Genomic DNA, 19,587 nt, shown 5'->3' on the forward strand with positions numbered 1-19,587 from the left:
TGAGAGAGATTTTAGCTTAAACAATGTCCTTAAACACATTTCAAAAACCAATGTATACTATGGTGTACTCTGATCACATTATAATACATATTGATAGTTACTGCTTAAAAAAGAATAAAATCAAATACAAAAACACTAAAAAAACAATAAAAAGAACCAGAGCCTCAGAGAACATCATATGCAAAAGAAAGTGTGAAAAATGACTGCATTATGAACTGGTTACAACCATTTTCTTTACTAAGACCTTCTAATGACTTATAAAGTCTTGCGGTAAAAATACTTATTTTCTAAACGTATCTAAATACCTTTATTCTTCAAACAGTCTTCCCTTTCTTCATCCAATTCATCTTCTTTTTCATTGAGTTCGTCTAAGTCATTTCTCTAGGTTTTTTCCTTAAAATAAAAAGGTCCAAGAAAATTTAGTGAATGCTGTACTTAAAATGTAAACCTAACTAAGATAGTACTCTGCTTGCAGTTTTGTAACCACACAAAGTGGGATAGCTAAAGACAAAACCACATATCCGTAACAGTACCTTACCGAAGATAACTTATCACCTCATTTCTGATAATATTTATAACATACAAAAGTGTACTATTTCAGCAGTTTAATCTGCCTAAGCAGGCGTTCAAAAGGAAAGTGAGCGACTAATAGCACACTGAAGCAAATTTTTTCAAATAAATTTAACTGTGCAACATCTTTAAAACTTTGTCACAAAAAGCTTTTATAGTAGTTCTAGTCAATCTAGTAAAATTCTTTCCTGTATAACATTCAGAATGTATGCACAGCCACTACCCCTACAGCAGGTACATCTCCTGTAAAAAATGCAGAGACCAAATTTAGCAACCTGAATTTTCTGAACAGTCTGCCAGACTAAGTTAATTAAATGTCACTTTCTGTCACCTCTTCTCTTTTGAGGATAATGTTAAGTCTTTCGTAGTAGCATCATTCCATTCGGTTCTTCATTTTGTTCTAATAAACATACAGGAAATGAAAAGATAGCTGAAAAAGCAGAAAACATAAATTTTAACAAATTAAAACGTCATTTTGTTAATAAGAACTTATACTTCATATCAACACCAACATGCAAATATACAAAACCCTCACTCATTATAAATCAAGAACATAATTCATACCTAGTACGGCGTGTCAGTTCCTCGACAATAACAAATTAATTGTGAATTCTACACTAATTCTCATGGTTTAGCAATTAACTGTGAAACGTTTGAAACAAGAGTGCTTGCGCTTCATTATAAAATATCCCAACTGTTTGAATATTGGAGGGGCGGGAGGTGTTTGTTGTTAGTAAAAGTACTGAAACGGATTTTGCAATATTTTATCTGCTTTTCTGAGCCAACCAAAAGTATTAAAGTCTTTGCTGCCTTTGAATTTCTTGACCACTGGCGACGATGGATGATAACTATATCCGTTATCCGAACAATTAACAAAGTTAAACTCGTGTATTATTCTTGCAATTTCCAAGATATTAAATTCATAACTATGCATGCAGGCTGTCTATTCTAACATATTAGTCACTTTCTCATTAAACAAACTAACACATCGCATTATTCCAACTTCAGTATTTTCAAACCGCAGCGCTGAATTATAAATATAGACTCTTAACATACCTGATTGCCAGAAATATCCCCGACTCTTATTTCGTTTCAGTCAGAGACGTTTCTGGTACAGTAAGACACCAGCTCGTTTTGAAAGTAATAAAAAAAAATCTCGCACCTGTCTCTCTGTTTCCTTTTATAGATAGTTTGAATTCTATAAATCTTATAAGCATTTATACTATTAACTGATTACAACAACTATTAGACAAATTTTAATGAGCTAAATTTAGTGTTGAACACGACATTTTCTAGCCACTGAGCCTTTTTTATAACGAGGTAGTGTCCCTTTACAGTTAGAACGTGACTTGTTGTTAAAACCACCGTCAACGTAGAGCATACTTCAGTGTGAAATCGCCCACATAAATAGTTTTGTATCAAAATGAAAGTTTTAAGTCTTCATGGAGCTTAATATATCACCAAACTAATGCACTTACTCAAAGTCAAAGAGATTTAGGTCGTACTGAAGATTAGGACCAGTGAAGCAAAGTTCATATCTGTGGAAAATGAAATACAAACTATCTGACCATGTTATTGTACTGCGAGCGGCTGGAAATTACTCGTAACAAAGAGCCGCAACAAGGCAGTGAAACGCTAAGATGAGGGTTAGATCAACTGAAAATAGACTGTCAATCCACGTTTCAAGCGGGTTCTTAGAACCTCAGCACAAGAGGTGAGATTATCCCTAGTCCAATATGAAAGTGCGTTTATATACATAGTGTATCATTATCTCGTTTACATAAACATATGACGATTTAAATTTTTAATTACACCATACAATAAGACTAACACAATATGGATGAAATGATAATGATTAAAATCATGCCTATTTAATGTACAGCAAAATGCAATATATGTAGTGTAAGATATAATAAGATCATATATGTTTAAAGAACCCAAAACTGCTGAAATTATTTTGGCATTTTCACCAAAGTCGCAAACCAGCCTAACTAATTAATTTCAATATATTCATTATAATTTGGAGGGCATAACACTTCTTTCCCTTCACAGCAATGTCTATCAGCAAGATTGTTTTCAGCGACTGACGGCAACTCTTGAGAAAGACTCCGACACAGCAAGCAGGATTTCGTCCTGCTGAGATGTCCTCTCCGAACACCTCTTCATTCGCGACAATCTGGGAAGCAGACAACGAATGGAAACACACGCTTACACATTCATCGACCTGAGAAAGGCTTCTTACCAGCATCCACGCGAGTCCTGATGGAATATCCTAGCATTACGGATCCTGCAAAACTTCGTCAGTCATGCAATGCTGTACAGCGATTTCAAATCCATTTCTGTGCACGGAGCTCACAGCCCTCAAGTCAGTACCGGGAGTAAGCAGTGCTGCATTACTGTCCCTTCTCTCATCCTGGCCATGGACTGTTCATGAAGACTTCCAACAGATCATTGAGAGAGAGGATCAGAGTGACCCATGACTTATGACACAACAACAACGCTTGAAGACTTGGAACTTTGCTTGATACATTGCCCTGCTGTCACACCCCCACCAAACAGCAGAAAAAACAAAGGCCTTCTCAGAAACACTGGAAACCTTGCTGCTGAAGGTCAGCACAAAGAAAACGAAAAGTATGAGTGAACGCCAAGCCAAGACGCATCAATAAATGGAGAAGAGATGAGGAAGTTGACAGTTTCACCTATCTTTCTTTCCAAATGTCCAAAAACACGGGATGCGGAGGTGAGATTCAGCCCGAACAAAAAAAAATGGCGAAAGCCACCAGCCTTCGCCTCACTGCAGGAGCACATGGAAGCAAAAAAACATCAGCCAGAAGATCAAAACTGAGAATCTCAGTCAAATGTGCATCAGCACCTCCATCTTACGGATCAGAATCATGGAAGAGACCAAAGTTCATCAGTAACAGCTTGACGTCTTCAAAACAGATGCCTCAGGCGCATACTTAACATCTTTTGGCAAATACCTTATCAGCAACGAAGAACTCCACCGAAGAACTGAAACCGAGTCCATCACCACCAGTTCAACGAAGCGTTGGCGATGATGGACATGTGCTCCCAGCAACAGCAGACCTTTCCAGAGTTGCCCTACGATGGACTCCAGACTGGCCGAAAGAAACGAGGCCGCCCAAAGGAAACTTGGAGAAAGACAGTGGAAAGGGAGATGAAAGAAAGGGCTGGACATGGTCACCTAGAGGGTTTCAGCGATCGACATCGTGGCGACTCTGGTTGAGCCTTATGTGCAACCTATGCACAAAGAGGAATAGATATGATAGTAATAGGACAGTTTCCACAATCAACAATGTTGACCACAAATTAGGTAAGATCAATGAAAAAGTCATGTGAAATGGTAATAGGTCATACTATACAGAAATTTAGAATATTGTCTTCACGCTCGTATGCTCTAGTCTAGGGCCAGTAAAAGCTTAGGTATGAAGTTAACTCTCTGGAGGCCTGTCATAATGGAAGTTCTTGCTACATCTACACTGCGCCACTAAGTTTACTTGCATGCCGCTGAATGACATGGAGTTTGGTGGATACGACCCTGATAGGCACTTTAGTCATCGCCAACCTGGATTCTATGTTGAGAGCTCCATAGATCTGGGTGGACCCAATAGATTCTGACCTAAACGTTTCATAGGAGAGGATGGCAAACGTGTGCGATCCTTCTCTATAGGTCGGCACATCTGTGTTGGATGAGACACGAACTAATATACGTCTGTGTGAGACACTTACCAGAATAAAATTATTTGTATATCTGTCAACATTTGTACAACACTTCCAATTCCTTCCATCTGGAAATTTGGAAGCTTCGACCATTGCAAGGCCTGATGAGATTTTCCTATTGTTCTGAACAATTTCAACATTCGAGCTGCTAGGATTGTTCACACAAGAAACATCTGAATAACAGTAGTGAGGGGACATTACCATCTCAGAGGGCACCAAACATATCTACAGTGACTCTACACTGTGTTTTCCATTCTTATTATGTTTGTGTGTTTTCTTTTTCTTTTTAGTATGCGCTTTTAGCCTGCCTTTAATTTTTGGGAAAAAAGCGCTATACAAATTCAACATATTATTATTATTATATGCTATATAACACTGAATTCAAGTTGAAACCTAGGTGTGTAGTTACAAACCTACCAACTAAAAGTCCTTAATTGTCAAGGATTATGGCATAGATTAAATTGAATGTTTGATTCATGTAAATGTGATTTTTGGCTATTTGTATTTGCATTAACTGCTTAAGGCTGAAGATAGTGATGTAGAAAGGTTACACATAAAATAATTTTCTAAATTTGAAAGTGCACAGTATTTAAGTTATAATAATAAGTAATAAGACAATACTGAGATCGTTGTTTGATTCACTGATCCATATTATTTCTGAAAATAAATGTATTTGTTTTAACAGGTACATGAGGGCCCAAGAAGAACAAGAACGTGAGGCTCTTCTGTCACGCACCTTCACAACCAATGACCAACAAGATACCTCTATCTATATTGACCCTGCATTGCAGCATCACTCACGATTAACTAGTGCTCATAAGCGATTGGATGATTTTATTGAACATGGTTCATCTATGTTAAGTAACTTACGTAGTCAAGGCACAACACTTAAAGGTGTGCATCGACGAATTCTTGACATTGCCAACACACTTGGACTCACTAACACTGTGATGAGGCTTATTGAGAGGAGAACTGCACAGGATAAGATCATATTAGTTGTTGGTATGGTAGTGACTGTTATTATCATGTATCTAGTGTGGCAGTACTTCACCTAAAAAATGGTTTGTGTCTGAAAAACCTTGATGAAACATCACATCTCCCTTGGTTATAGTCCAGTCTTTATAATTCTAACCAAATATTACAGATTAATTTCAGACATGACTTTACTAAATCATTGTATTGATAAAACAGTCTCGCTTTTCAATCATTAATTTATGGACAGACTTTTTTATGTCTAAATAGCATTACATAGGTAAACATTTCTAGATTGAACAATTATTATCTTAAAACTTGTATTTCTATTAAAATGTAAAAACTGTCATTCCAAACTTGTTATATTGTCATGTACTGCCATTTTTATTATGGATATTAAAGACAGTTAAAAGATAAACCAAGTTTTAATATACTTTATTGCATTTGTAAACAACAAGTTAGTCTTTATTAGAATGATGATAGGATGTCACAATTGTAATAATGTTGGCACTATTTAAACAGGGTCAGAGTTGAACGTGCTCCCTTTTTACTTCTTCGGTCACCTGTTTTTCAAACAGCATAGCATTGCTCAAAATACTCTAATAAATATATAACATAGGTTATTTCATTTGTGTGTGTGTGGGTTTTTTTTACTTTTGTTTAAATTACATCTGCATGGATTTTGCAAGCATATTGTGGGCAGTGATTTTTTTTTTTTTTTGGTTAAACAATGCATTCCACTAATATGGATGTCCTCATAATGCATCACCACAGTAGAAAGGAAGAGTGAAATTTACAGGAATGGGATAACTCTGGATGTGGGTATGTGAGGGAAATTTACAGGAGCGGAATATGTAATTCTGGATGTGGGTATATGAGAGTGGCCACAACCTATTTGAGTAGAGGCTGCATTTTGGTATATGACATTAATCTTGTCCATGATAAATGGCCCTATGACAATTAATTGGAGCAAAAGTTCAAACTATTTTGAATCATCCTATAATGTATACATTGGTGTTAACTCAATAAATTAATACTAATGAAATTAATTAAATTTTATAAGCCTTAAAACAAAGGCGTCATAATAACTATGGTCACCGGTCATCTCTCGCCAACGCCGTAGTAAAATCGCCCCAACCATTAGCATGTCATCCCGGCACTGAAGAAAGCTCAATTATCCCAAGCCAAGAAAGACGATTAAGCGATCAAATATCATACAATTCAAGTGCAAACTCGGATCATTCTGATCTGATTTTGGCACAGGAGCAGCCATGGAAGATTTATCAATTTTTTTCAGAGTAAATCGTTCGTTGGACCAAGAATTTTAAGTAGGGCGAAGTACTGGTCCCTTGAGTCAGGAACGTCAGCCAGCAGCGTTATGTGCTTTACAGACGTAACAGTAGATGTACTGATACATGTATAATTATACAACAGAGTGCGATGCGACGATGTGTGTGTGTTGGGACAGAGACGTATAACGTCTCCGGGACCTTGCAACAAATGTGGGCAATGTCGTAATTTGAGATGACACCGATGATTCTGTCTCTCTGTCCCCATCCCCTCCAGCTTCCCAAACACATACACACTAACGAAAGCACATACACTAATTCAAATTCATGCACAGAAATTAAATGATAAGGTTATGAAATAAGCATCACCAACACAACACTGCATGAAGCCATCGATATAGCAGCCTGTATTCGAGTACATTCACTTCGGACGGTACTTAGTGTACACAGTTTGAAGATTTACTTATTCACTGAATAACCCTGGCGAAACCAACGACAGAGGCATCAGACTGTGAGGCGCAGAACCATCAACTTATATAGCGGTCCCTTACATCCCACAAAGGATCAAGAATGGCCACATGCCACTCACAAGAAGTTTGGTCCACAACCAAATCGACCTTATCCTGAGACGACAATAGACCTATTAGCAGGTACAGTCGAACTTCTGTAAGTCGACCTTCCGTACGTCGAAATTCTGACTCAATTTTTAACATCAGCTGCATGGTTGGTTTCCTATTATAAGCAATGCATATTCAACTTCCGTACGTAGCTCGAATCGGCCTGGCCAAAGACTTCCAAAACTTGAATGTTTTAAGCCGGTCAGCATGTTGAAACCGTTTGAAAATACGCGGAAAGTGTAAAATCGTGTACTCCTCCCCCATCGACCCTGCGCACCCAGATTCTCCTTTCTATAGGAAACACGTGTACGATAAGCGCGCGATTCCGGCCGTCTCTGCGGGGTGCTGGAGTGTCTTTAAAAGAATGACAAGAAATGAACATTTGGTTAAAATTAAACGTCCATCAGAGTGAAAAAATGTTCTTCCTTAACTCAAACCTTCCTTAACTCAATTTTGTTTTTCATCGGTCCCTTGAAGCTTCGATCGACTTACAGAAGTTCGACTGTACTAACAAAAAGATCCAAGATCTTACCAGCAGACTGAAAAATAGCTCGAAAGCATATGGAATGGAGACTAGCACTGAAAAGAGCAAGTTATATCAATGGCAACGGCAAAGCAGAGACCTATGTGAATGGACTACAGCTCGAAAGGGTAAACAACTTCAAGTACATGTACTTCATGGAAGCATGGAGGATGGGAGCCACCTTCTTCAAGGCCGTACCATATGCAGCTCCATGCCAGATATCTGCATCAGGATCGAAGAGCAGCGGCGGCGATGGCTGAGCTAGATAGGATCTGCATGACGTAGTCATAAACTCATAATTAAGATAAGGTTCATTACGAAGTACAATCTGTATACGGATGTGACACGTGAACTTTGAACCAAGGACGTGTATAGACGTGGATATATTAGTTCGTGGTATAACAAACCAGCCATAGCAAACAGTTGCAAGATGTTTTAGCCTATCGGTTTCGTTCTCAGCTCTTAGCTTAGTTCTTTGATTTCGAAGAACACGTATACTCAAGCACTCAATTTCATGCATGAATAATGAGGCAACAATGATACAATATTCAAATTCTGTAAAAATTTTTTCGGTACTTCCATACTCAGGCTTCCATAGTTTTCACTCCCACCGACACCCATTACACTGCTGTAAAGGGACACAACCTTTCGAAAAAAAAATTAAACTACTATTTTATTTTCAACTAGAGATATTTAACTAAGGCACTCATGGCATGAAAATATCTCAGTGACAAGAATTTTTAAAGAAAAGCAATTACTAAATCATATAAAAGACAAACAGCTATTTTCGTATTTACCACATATGTTAGCTTAAGCTTACTCCAAGCGTCTGCATTTGGTGTCAGTGAACGTGTCACCAGACTTCGAACTGAAATAGTATTGCTTTTACATAAATATATTTGTGTTTCTAGAAAGAAACCTAAAATGGATACTTCCGTTAAAGCGTTTCTCTTTTGTCTTCATTTCATTTTTATGCTAATTGCAGTTTCAGTTGGCAAAAAGGAAGCTGATCTTAAAGTGACATCAACGGTACGTGTAACAAATTGTGACAGTAGCCTCTACCGGCATTTTGCATCGGGTTGTATGTTGAGTTTATGTGAGAGTTTCCTCTTAGATTTATATTTTATAGGATATTTTAAGTTATTTATTTCATATATTTATTTCAGTTTAAACCAGATGAATGTTCGTCGCTAGCAGAAGATGGTGATGAGGTTGCAGTCCATTACACAGTAAGTAATCGACTCCGTTGCCAGTGAAATGTAAAGCCGGATGACTCAAGATGAGTGCGTTCATACTGTACAGAGTACCAATTTTCCCCCCAATACTTATTTTGTCAAAGATTAAGCAGAAAAAGCACGACATATTTCAGTATTAATTTAGTCTCGAACCGACTGTTATGTTGAGGTTACCAAACTAAGCTAGAATAATAATAAAGGAATAATAAGTCACGAGTTTAGAGATACATAAACTCATTTTTTTCCTTCAGCAATACAAAGGGTCCGAGGAAATGAATGAGGAATACATGGTGCATTTATCATAGTGGTTAGACCAAACTGAATGCAAAAGCATATTGCACTTTAAGGACTCTATAGCACAAATTAACACAGAAATAAAAACTTGCAAAAAAAATAGTGGGGGGGGGGGGAGCTTTTGAGAAATTTAACAACAGTGCCATAGCACACTCATTTGGAAACAACTATGACCAAAGCATTGGGATTGACGTCAGCTTGGATTTTTACATGCTGGCATCAAAATCATTTTGACAGGGCACCTTATGAAGAGGGGAGAGAGAAAGACATTGTATGTGATTATGTTTTTTTTTAGCAGCTTTTAGCAAATAGACATATGAAGCATACACAGACATAATTATTTATCATATTTATTTAATTACAATGCCACCATACATTAGTTACTAATTTGAATGAGCTGACTCGAATGAATTGGTAGATCGAATGTTGACAAAATTACAGAGGAGCTTCAAATCTAATAGCCAAAGAAACATCAGAAATAAATGCTGAATTCTGCTCTACATTTATAAAACAGTGATATATATATATAGAGAAGAAGCTAATATGTGTACAGATAAATACAGTTTGAAAAATAAGGTATCACTCCATGACTTAAAATGTTTTCTCGAAGAAAGTTTAATCAGATACCGCTTCTCTTGACAAAAGCAGGAATAATTTGCTGTCAGTGAGTCTGAATTATCTGCTCATGGAGATGCTTCTATTTCTAAAAGTACAGTTGTGAAGTATACATTTAGTTTAAAATCTTGGTGGCTTTACAAAGACTTTTTTTCATCACTGAGACTGTTCCTTATTGTATCCTGAAGAAAAAAGAGTGAAGACTTGGAATTTTGTTCCTATCAAACAACAGCCATAACACTAGCATTAGGTAGCACTTTTTATACATTCTTGAGCAGACCTGGGCAAACGCCGGCCCGCGGGCCGGATCCGGCCTGCCTCCTGTCTCTAACCGGCCCGCCGCTGGCCTGCCCACCAGTAAATATACTATATATACAGTATTGGGTAAAACTGAGTTAACTATATTAGTCCGGCCCTCTAGAACCATCCCAGTTTCTCATCCGGCCCTTTAGAACCATCCCAGTTTCTCATCCGGCCCCTTGGGAAAATTAATTGCCCACCCCTGTTCTTGAGCATAGATTACAGGAGCTAAACGTTCTTTGTGATCAGATATTTGACAATGACTTTATTATCTCTGTAGAGAGATATTTCAGTGTGGTACTAAAAGTAACCCTATGTAAAGCTACAAAAGAAAAAAACAATATACAATATATCAAGATATGAGCAAGATCTGTTGGCTACCCTCACCTGATTCGGATTGCCTGTCAAAGCAGCTTACCAAGGTGTATCTGGCAACTTCTTTGGAGTACAGATGAAAGCTGAGTACCAGACAAGGATCCTTGGATCCTTGGCTGCCATAGTGTAGATACATGGACATGAGAAGCCCAATCCACCAGAGGGGCTAGCCCTGCATGGCACCCCATAAACCCCAAACACAACATTCAGTAGCATCTGCTGGAGTCGCATCTTGCCAGACTAGTGCCTGCAATGGAGTTGGAGGTGGTAGTGGGGAGATAATGGAAATCATGTCGGACTGCTTCATCTCACAATTCACATTTGGCCTTGGCTGGCTGGATGTGTATCTGCTGAAAATCCTTACTAAAGTTGATAGAATTATTGACAATACTTCTCAGTGTGCATTTTGTGGGTGAGGGTTACCTCAGCACAAAACACTTGTTAATTTTGCTTTCAAATGAACAAGATTTACTATATGCAGAACTAGTCTTACAGCCTTTAGAAGAAACAGCATTTGTGGCATGTGTTAATGATGCATGGTGTTTTGTGGAGATGTCATCTGCTGATATTCAGTATCCAGATAAAGAATAGGGCAGCGGTTCTCAACCTTTTACTTGTGACGCCCCCCTGACGAACAAAGGTACGTTCGCACTCCCCCTTAGCCAGCAATGTAAGCTAATAAGAAACTTTTAAAAAATTACCACCTTCGTGCCCCCTTTGTAAGCATGTCGCGCCTCCCCATGGGGGCGCGCCCCACCGTTTGAGAACCGCAGGAATAGGGGATGATAAGAGGACACTTGTGTCTTAGGTAATCAGCACTAGGCGGCAAGCATCGGATGCAAAAGAGAAAGGAAGTTTTTCATCTGGCCCCTGAAGCAGACAGTCCAGGTGTGGATTCTGGATACTTGATACCTTGACAAAATGTCCGTGTTCAGCGGACCATGTCCTCCACACCACAGGACAGCGTCCACACACAGCAACAACAACAACCCACAGTCCAAATATCAAAACATCATACAAGCTGCAATACACTCCATAGCAAATGCAACAAATCCAACAGATGGCACAAGTCTAGAACAACAAATGAGTCCAAGCAAAGGCCTGTCAAAAACATACACTCAATCACAAGTCCCACGCGCCACTTAGGCTTAAGAACTGCCTAGACAAATACTTCATAGACCAAAGTTTCCAATTTGCTGACTATATCAGACCCAAAAAATCATCAGTAGGAGTTCAGATTCCTGGAAACACAATTCCATCATAGACCCTCATCAAGTCTTCTACAAGGAAACACCTGTACATGTGTTTAGGAAAATAGGAAGTAGGAAGCCATGCCACTGTGTCAGTCCATACTCATGATGTTTGAAATTCAGTAGACCATGTTTGTCTGACATTGTCCTAGGCAGGGCATCTTGCCATTTGGATGCAAAATTAAAGTTCAGATTAAACGCACACTGCTTGTAAGAAGAGTGATGTATGTGAAGTGGGAAGTCCAGTGGTGTATTTTGTGCCCTAGACAAAAGACTTATGCTGCACATTGCTAAACCAATCAGTGACAACACATTCAATATTGTTCAGATAATAAAATTTAATCTTAAAATCTGACTTTAATCTTAAAATCTGACTTTTCATGCATTTTTGCTTTATGAAAGAATTACTATTTCTTTTAGATCTAGTGTAGATGCCATGTCATGCTCAGTAGGTATGGTGGCTGGCCCAACCAAGTATTCTCGATCCCAGATGATTTTAATTACTTTCAACTTTGTAAAACTTTTTTTCTTCACTGCAGCAGAAGCTAGGAGGGTCAGTAAAATTCAGCGTGATGCTCTCACCTCTCCAGTTAAATTTCTCTATTTTTATCTCTGTCCACCTCAACACCACCACCACTCCAACAGTGCTTGCAAAATAGAGGGCTGCCTAGTTGCCTTGTGATTATGTAGGGCTTGTCTACAATGACTCTTCTTCTTTAGATCAGATGTGTTGGTGTATGTATGTGTGTTTCAGGAAGAGGGGAGGGAGAGCTGATGCATGGGGGACGTTTTAGCTTGTGAAAGTGTTAGGTTTTATAAAGTGCAGTGAGCCTGACTTTAGCTGACTAATAGCAATCTACAAACTCTGTTATTATTATAAGAATCAGTCTTGGAAGTAAAAAAATGTTCATCATGATAATGTTGTATTGATATTTTAATTACTGCTGCTGATTTGTATAGTTGTTTGCAATATTTTTGGATACTTGAATGCTCTAATATCAATAATTGTGTACCCAAATTAATATATGCCACATTGTACTTATCCTAAGGGGTATCTGGACTCTGGAACAGTATTTGACTCCTCAGTAAAAGCTCAGCGAGATCCACTTGTCTTCAAACTTGGAGAAAAACGAGTAATTCCAGGTATTTCTTTTACTTGTAATGTTTTTTCAATCATTTGTTGTTAGAGAGTTTATAACTATTGCTAAACCTCATAACTCACAGCACTGGTATCTTATTAATTAAGTAGTTGATATGTTATAAAAACACAGAAATTGCGTTAAATGGCACTATATGCCGATAAAATGACAACATTAGTAAGCAGCAGTTGATTTATGTATATATATGACTTTCAGATAATAAATCATACTTGTAAATGATGAGCCATTAAAGGCCAGTACATTATGCAAATTAGTCCTAGTAAATTCTGTCACCATAGAATAATGCATGATTGAGATTTCATTTAGTATGGGCTTAAGCAGCTTTAAAATGCATTGTTTCTTAAGAACCTTAACCTTCCTTAAACTAGCATTACCTTATATACTGAGTTTATTCAAAAGAAAAATGTCTGCAAAATTTTATTTGAGACAAAACTTTATGTCTGTATGTGGTAAAAGTAGTTCATTATAATAAAGATTGTATTCTTTTACTTTTTCAGGTTGGGAAATGGGTATCAAGGGAATGTGTGTAGGGTATGTCACTTTTAATTTTATTCATTTCTCTATTTATACTAATTTAAAAAGTACATTTAAGCATTGGCATTGTGCATACATTTTAAAAACGGGAGCTTAGTGAAGAAGAGCTGAGCAAAGCGCAGGGGATTCACAATATCAGTATCTGTCATTTAAGCCAATCTTTTCATTTCACTTGTTTTTTTTTCTAAAACTTGCTTAATCATTTATGTAGGATTTAGTAAACAAAAAGTATTAGTTTATATAAGTTAATTACTTAAAAATAGAGTTGTTGATTTACATTAAATTAGTGTATTCAGGGCTTCTGCTAAGGCTAAATTCTTTGGGGTCCCAAGGACCCCTTCTTCAGATTTTTAAGGGGTCCCTGTTCTTTGCCCAAATTTGAATGGGACCCTATTGATGAAAATTGAAGGGGTCCTCTGAACTTTTAATGCGTACTGTATGCAATTTTTTGCTTAAGCAGAAGCCCTGGTATTCATACTTAACTACAGGCGTTGAATTTGAATGATTGACTAAGTAGGAGTTAAGTGGTTTTTACAAATTATTCTATTTTTTTTTTAAAGGGAAAAAAGAAAATTGGTGATACCACCTCATCTAGCCTATGGCAAGAAGGGATTTCCCCCAGCAATACCAGGTAATACTGTTTCAGTCTTTTTTAAGACATTATAACAAAAAAGTTTGCTTCTGATTTAGTGTGTGCCAAAAATCATATTCTGGACATGGTTGCAGATATTATTACTGTTATGTTTGAGGTATACATTTTAAAAAATATAATTTGTCAGTTTACATTCCCTGAGTTTTTGTGCTATTGTCTTTGCTGAGAGTATGTAGAGATTGTTCTGTTATTTGTCTTTTGAGCTCAGTTATGTTTTTTTCACTGTACTGAAACTCTCCTTATATTTTCATATGCTTCAACAATTTTGAGTTTGTAACCCATTTATATTCTATATTCCTTGTTCCTTGATTAATGAATTATACGTTTGCTTCCTTGTGTAACAGAACAGGCAACACTTACATTTGAGACCGAGCTCATCAGCCTACAAAAGAAGGCGTTCAATCTTCCTATAATGAAAACCGTACAGCTCATGGCAATACCCCTATTCATTGTGTATGTTGCCTACTACCTCTATGACCGCTACAAGAAGGAAACAGCAGAAACAAAGGAGACAAAAAAGAGCAAGAAACGAAAGTAATAGACTGGAAGGTTTCAAAACTATTTGAGTTGAAATCATATTCTTTGAATTCAAAGAGGTATTGTTGATTGATTTTTAAATGAATTTAATTTTTTTGTGCGTACATGACTTGTGAACATAAAATTTTGAATGTAACCATGACTACAACCTAATGGGAATTCTGTTTACATTATGGCATCTTCTATGTGTGTGCTAGTTATAGCATATACCTTCAACTTCTGTATTTATTTGGTTATTTTAAATAATTGTAATGACCAGGATTACTTTTTAAGTGGCATTTATTTGTTTTAAACCACAGACCACTCTTATGCACTTTGACCAAAAAGCAGCAGAGATGCACAAATAAATACAGCTAGTATTTGTGATTTATCTTGTAAAATGAATGAGATGGTTCATCTACTAATTTAAATAAATTAAAATAAATTCAAGTGTCTTCGTTATTTGAAGCTAAAGCATTTTATTCATAGTGTTTTTTTAAGTTGATGTATTTACATGTTGTTCAAATTAATTTACAAAAATATTTAGATGCAGAGAAAATTCAGAGGATAAATTGCTTCTGGTTGCGGTGTAAACAGAATATATAAAGAATGTAGAAGAGCATGTATGTGTGTGTTTGTGTGTGTGATATGTAGGTAAGAAATGCTGTCATAGCATGTCAGTATCATGTCAGCTGGAGTCTTAGGGAAATATTAACCAGTAATAAGTGTGTGTGTGTGGTGGAGAGTGTGACAAAAGTCTTTTAGCAAATGTGCAGCCTGGCTTGCTCAGTAACTTGGCCAGATGGCAGCTACTTGTCAAGAAAATAATTTAATTAGTGTAGCACCTCTGGCTGTGTGCCTTATATGCTTTCTGCATTATTGAAGATCCTCAGCCTACATAGCTAAGATGTAGTATCCATCTCAAAGGTGTATAATATACATAGGGAGTATAGATATTTGTGTGTGGATGTTTATGAAATAAAAGTATTAAATAGAGGATTCAGTCAGTTATGTCACCATTACCAGTTCAAGTGAATATTTCTAATTTTGTTTGTTAAAATCTAGCCATAGAAAAATAAGCTGATTTTAAGAGTATTTTAAGCATTATAAAAAACGAACTTCATAACATAACCTAACCTTCATAACCTAAGGAAATTATGTAGGTGAAAATCAAGAAAATTGTTTTTAGGGTACTTTCATGGGAAAGTGACTCTAAGCTAATGATCTTTAACTATATTTCCTATCAATCACAACAGTTGCCTAAAATTGCAAGTGTAGTAGGATGGCATGTAAATATTCATAGAGTCTAACAACATAAAGTTCTGGATTTTATTTCCAAGAACTAATGATTAAGCATAAGTATCTGTAAGTATTAAATGCATTGATGAGCACACCGTTTTGTATCTTCTTGCAACACTTTAGTGGAAGAAGATCTGTTAATGTCAGTTGTAATTTTAAAACTCATTTGCTCAAAAGGTGCATTTTACAGGATCAGCAGTGCTGAAAAGGAAACCAAATGAACTTTTAATGCAATCAGATTTGGCAGGGATATGTAAAATTCATACCTTTGGTCAGATGTTTGTAATTGTTTGGTGTGGATCAGTAACTTGCCTTCCCCCATCCCCTCTCAAGATGCATCAAATACCTATGACAATGTTGACTCTATTACACAATACAGTCATATACATTTAACCTGCATTTAAACAGATTTTTACACTTACACTAATTTTATGTTCTTTTGCCATCCAAATTTGTGTAGCTTACTTTTTAACAAAATTGCAGTTTCATCCCAAAAGAACTTAGATTCAAGTTTTGGTGATATATATATATGTATAATATCCTGTTGTTCATCCTATTTGTCCTTCCCCATACTTACTGAGAGAATAAGGTAAAAATTTGTCTTGACGTTACTGAACATATTTTGCTTTACAAGTGCTACATTCCAAAGACTTTTTTTTGTAACAAATTGTACTAGTTAATATATGCAATTTGCATATCAATCTGCCGAATATCTGATCTCTGAGAAGGTTTTAAGTATGGTAGTTGTAATTAATATGCAAATAACTTGAAAAGGTTGATTCATACAAGTCATCACTCTTTTTCTTTTGGTAATTTATATTATTTGGTAGTATGACTTAACCATTCAAGGCAACGTATATATATAACTCATTTCAATTTCATGTTGATGAATTTCAAGTAAATATTGTCAACTGGAAAGACATGACGTACCCACCATCCAGTTTGATACTCATGTGATGCAGTTTACTTCCTGAAGATGACCCAGCTGTGGTGTGTATCTGATGCTCTAAAGAGTTAAGGAAGGCAGTGGGGAAGAGGAAAGGGACACTGCCCTAAGATAAATGAGGGCTTTAACTCCACATTCTCCAGTAAGCCTTATTACTTTTTTTTTTTTTTTTAAATAAAAACTTTTTATTTTACCGAGTTATTGTACTTGCTGTTGCATGGAGTGACCAAATAAAATTACCTGACGGTTATAGTCGCATGCAGAACCCAGAATATTCTTTTCATGCATCTTTTTCCAAGTGTTGCTGCACTTCTCTCACATTTTTAATTTTTGGAATTGAAGCAGTGCATTATTGTTTTTATCAAAGCACTTCTTGTTGGTGAATATCTTCCTTGGTAATTTTGCATTTGAATTTGTTAGATTTTGTGGGAAGAATACCAGATGTTTCCTGTTTACTTTTAGGCATTCATTAAAAAAACAATTTAAGGAAACTTTTAAGAAATTTAATAAAAGGTAAAGGCAAAAGTCTGGTAACGTAGTTTGCTGTAGAGGCAGAAGACTGTTTGTTGTTCACTATGTCTAAGACAAGGAATGCATATGCTGAATTTTGATCCTCTAATTTTTCATCCCTTGCTGGTGTAAAGGGTTCCCTTCATTTCTACTCCCTGATAATTTGTATCTTTGTGTCAATCTTTGCACATCATGTAGACAATATATGTTTGGTCCTAGCCCTTTTGTGATCAGATAAAGGTTTTCTTTGATGTTTTTCCTTAATGTTTTTATCACAGGGAAACCATTGGTTGACTTTTTAATTTGTGTGAATCATTTCCATTTTTAATGGGTAACTGGATGTACAAAACATAAGATTGTTCATTAGCTCAACAACAACTAAAAAAATCCAAGCATTTTGTCCTTGGAGAATGCACAAATAAGGCATCCGGCAATCAGAACCTAAACATTTAGAATCACTAGCAGATCAGCAGTCATGTGTTTATCTTGAACTGTTGTGTTTTTTCTCCCATAATAAGTGTGATTCTCTGAATGCTGTGAAATATTAAGAAAGTTTGCTTGCATAGCACCTTACTCCTGCCCTGGGTAAGCTCAAGGCACTTCACACAAAAAAAGTTATGCCACAGTCTTGTTCACAGATTTCTTCAAGGGCACAGTACTGACTGGTCTCAATACAATGGAAACATTTATTACCACCAAATATATTTTATATGCAGATTTGAATAGATAACCAGAGTTAAACTGAAGGGGAGATAGATGACACTGTTTACAGGTTTAAAAATAATCTGCATACTTTTGTTAATTTTATTACTGTCCCCCTCCTTGGTCATCAAAAAAGATGTAGTACTTTACTACTCCTAAAATGACATGGCAGCTCATTGCAGTATTTTTTTCATGCTGTGTTTAAAGAAGAGATTTAAAAAGGATTCTCATGTGATAAAACCTTTCACTCAAAACTTGCTGTTTTGTCACCTTTTTCATTCAAGAGCTTACTAATTATATGGAATGACAGCTCAGCCAGATGGTTTTTTTTTCTTTCTGTGCATATGTATGTCTGTTGAGAATAGGAGAGCCAGCTTTTTAATATCAATTAATGCATACTGTTTTATGAGATGTTGGGTCCACCATAATTTAAATGTGGTATTAGTTGTGTAACCCACTTCTGGAAATACAGAGTTATGTGTCGGTTTTAGCAAGAAAGAGTGTACAGTTCTTTCTGTCAACATAGAAAATACAACAAGTTAATTCTGTCCATCTTGTTTTTATGGAGATTAGAATGCCTATTTGTGCTTGCATACGAAAGAGATGTTTCCATGGTGCCTTTATTAATTATAAATTTGATCTTAATGGTTGCAAGATGGGTATCTCATCACTTGTGTCATTAAATGTGACTGGTAGCTGGGGATAATTTTTTAATTAAAATTGTTGATGTAGAAATGTTGCAAAACTTTCTGACATTTAAGTGATTAAAAGTGTTATTTTTATACATGTTTGTTAAATGTGTAAAGGATGCTTGTCTGGTTGATAACTGATTCCCACAGGAGGAATCTAAGTCAGCATGGTAAAGTAGTGTTCTCGTGTACATAGGTATGCCACACAAGCCAGGTTATATGACATTAGAACCACCAAGTTATATTTATGTTTTGAAGGCTGGCTGTAGAATTGATGTACTTTTACAGCATGAGTGCATGTTAATGTGGCATCCTTCATCAGAGATCAAATCAAGATGTGTCTGTCACCTCTAACGCTTCATTTCTATAAAAGACAAGGCTGGTGTCTCATTTTTTTCTAACTCTTGACCAGATTGGTATTGCTGTATTATTGTCTGTACACCCTTCTGATTCCCTGTACATTCATGTCATACAGTAATCAACTGTCCGAGATGCTTGTTGCATTTGCAGATGTCACAGTAGCCAGAGGATGGAACACCTGACTGGTGGACTGCTACTGTTCAGGTCCTTTGAAATATGCCCAGTGGTGTCTGATATGCCTTAACCATCTGCAGCTTCTCTGGCTCAGGAGAGCGAATGTACAATCCTGAGCATTGTGAGACCTATAACTGGCCTCATGTGCAAAGTATTTGAGGTACTGAGGTATACACACTGTTCAGTGTTTTCCTGATGTGTAGTTTGTTCAGACCTCATTTCTATAGAAGGTGGTTTTAGTCAAGTGGTTCTTATGCCAGTTTG

General features: G+C 36.6%; 2 protein-coding genes across 3 annotated transcripts in view; both read left to right on the forward strand.

The window, feature by feature from the left end:
* The window catches only part of LOC112561336 (Golgi SNAP receptor complex member 2-like), a 19,880-nt gene extending 14,184 nt beyond the window's left edge, over positions 1–5,696 (forward strand). The window contains exon 2 of the mRNA XM_025233750.1: positions 4,997–5,696. Within this exon, the coding sequence (XP_025089535.1) occupies positions 4,997–5,366 (370 nt within the window). The 3' untranslated portion in view covers positions 5,367–5,696. The remainder of the gene's footprint in view (positions 1–4,996) is intronic.
* Positions 5,697–8,514: 2,818 nt separating this feature from the next.
* Positions 8,515–18,884, forward strand: LOC112562158 (FK506-binding protein 2-like). Of its 2 annotated transcripts, XR_003098804.1 has the most exons (7): positions 8,515–8,741; positions 8,879–8,941; positions 12,831–12,924; positions 13,439–13,472; positions 14,036–14,106; positions 14,472–14,723; positions 16,905–18,884. XR_003098804.1 is itself a non-coding variant. In XM_025235219.1 (6 exons), exons 1-6 carry the CDS (start codon positions 8,637–8,639, stop codon positions 14,663–14,665), a joined length of 561 nt encoding a protein of 186 aa, XP_025091004.1. In that variant the 5' UTR covers positions 8,515–8,636; the 3' UTR covers positions 14,666–18,884. The 2 variants fall into 2 exon arrangements, 1 of the variants encoding a protein (XP_025091004.1); XM_025235219.1 differs by having other exon boundaries at positions 14,472–18,884.
* Positions 18,885–19,587: the final 703 nt, after the last annotated feature.

The sequence above is a fragment of the Pomacea canaliculata genome, linkage group LG4 (assembly GCF_003073045.1).
Source record: "Pomacea canaliculata isolate SZHN2017 linkage group LG4, ASM307304v1, whole genome shotgun sequence".
NCBI classification, from domain to species: domain Eukaryota; kingdom Metazoa; phylum Mollusca; class Gastropoda; order Architaenioglossa; family Ampullariidae; genus Pomacea; species Pomacea canaliculata.

What these genes read in the sequence shown, in the direction of transcription:
- LOC112562158 (XM_025235219.1), top strand. Translation starts at nt 8,637, where the DNA reads ATGGATACTTCCGTTAAAGCGTTTCTCTTTTGTCTTCATTTCATTTTT. An exon ending in AGGTTGCAGTCCATTACACA is followed by an intron (nt 8,942 to 12,830) that starts GTAAGTAATCGA and finishes ACTTATCCTAAG; the next exon opens with GGGTATCTGGACTCTGGAAC. An exon ending in ATTTCCCCCAGCAATACCAG is followed by an intron (nt 14,107 to 14,471) that starts GTAATACTGTTT and finishes CTTGTGTAACAG; the next exon opens with AACAGGCAACACTTACATTT.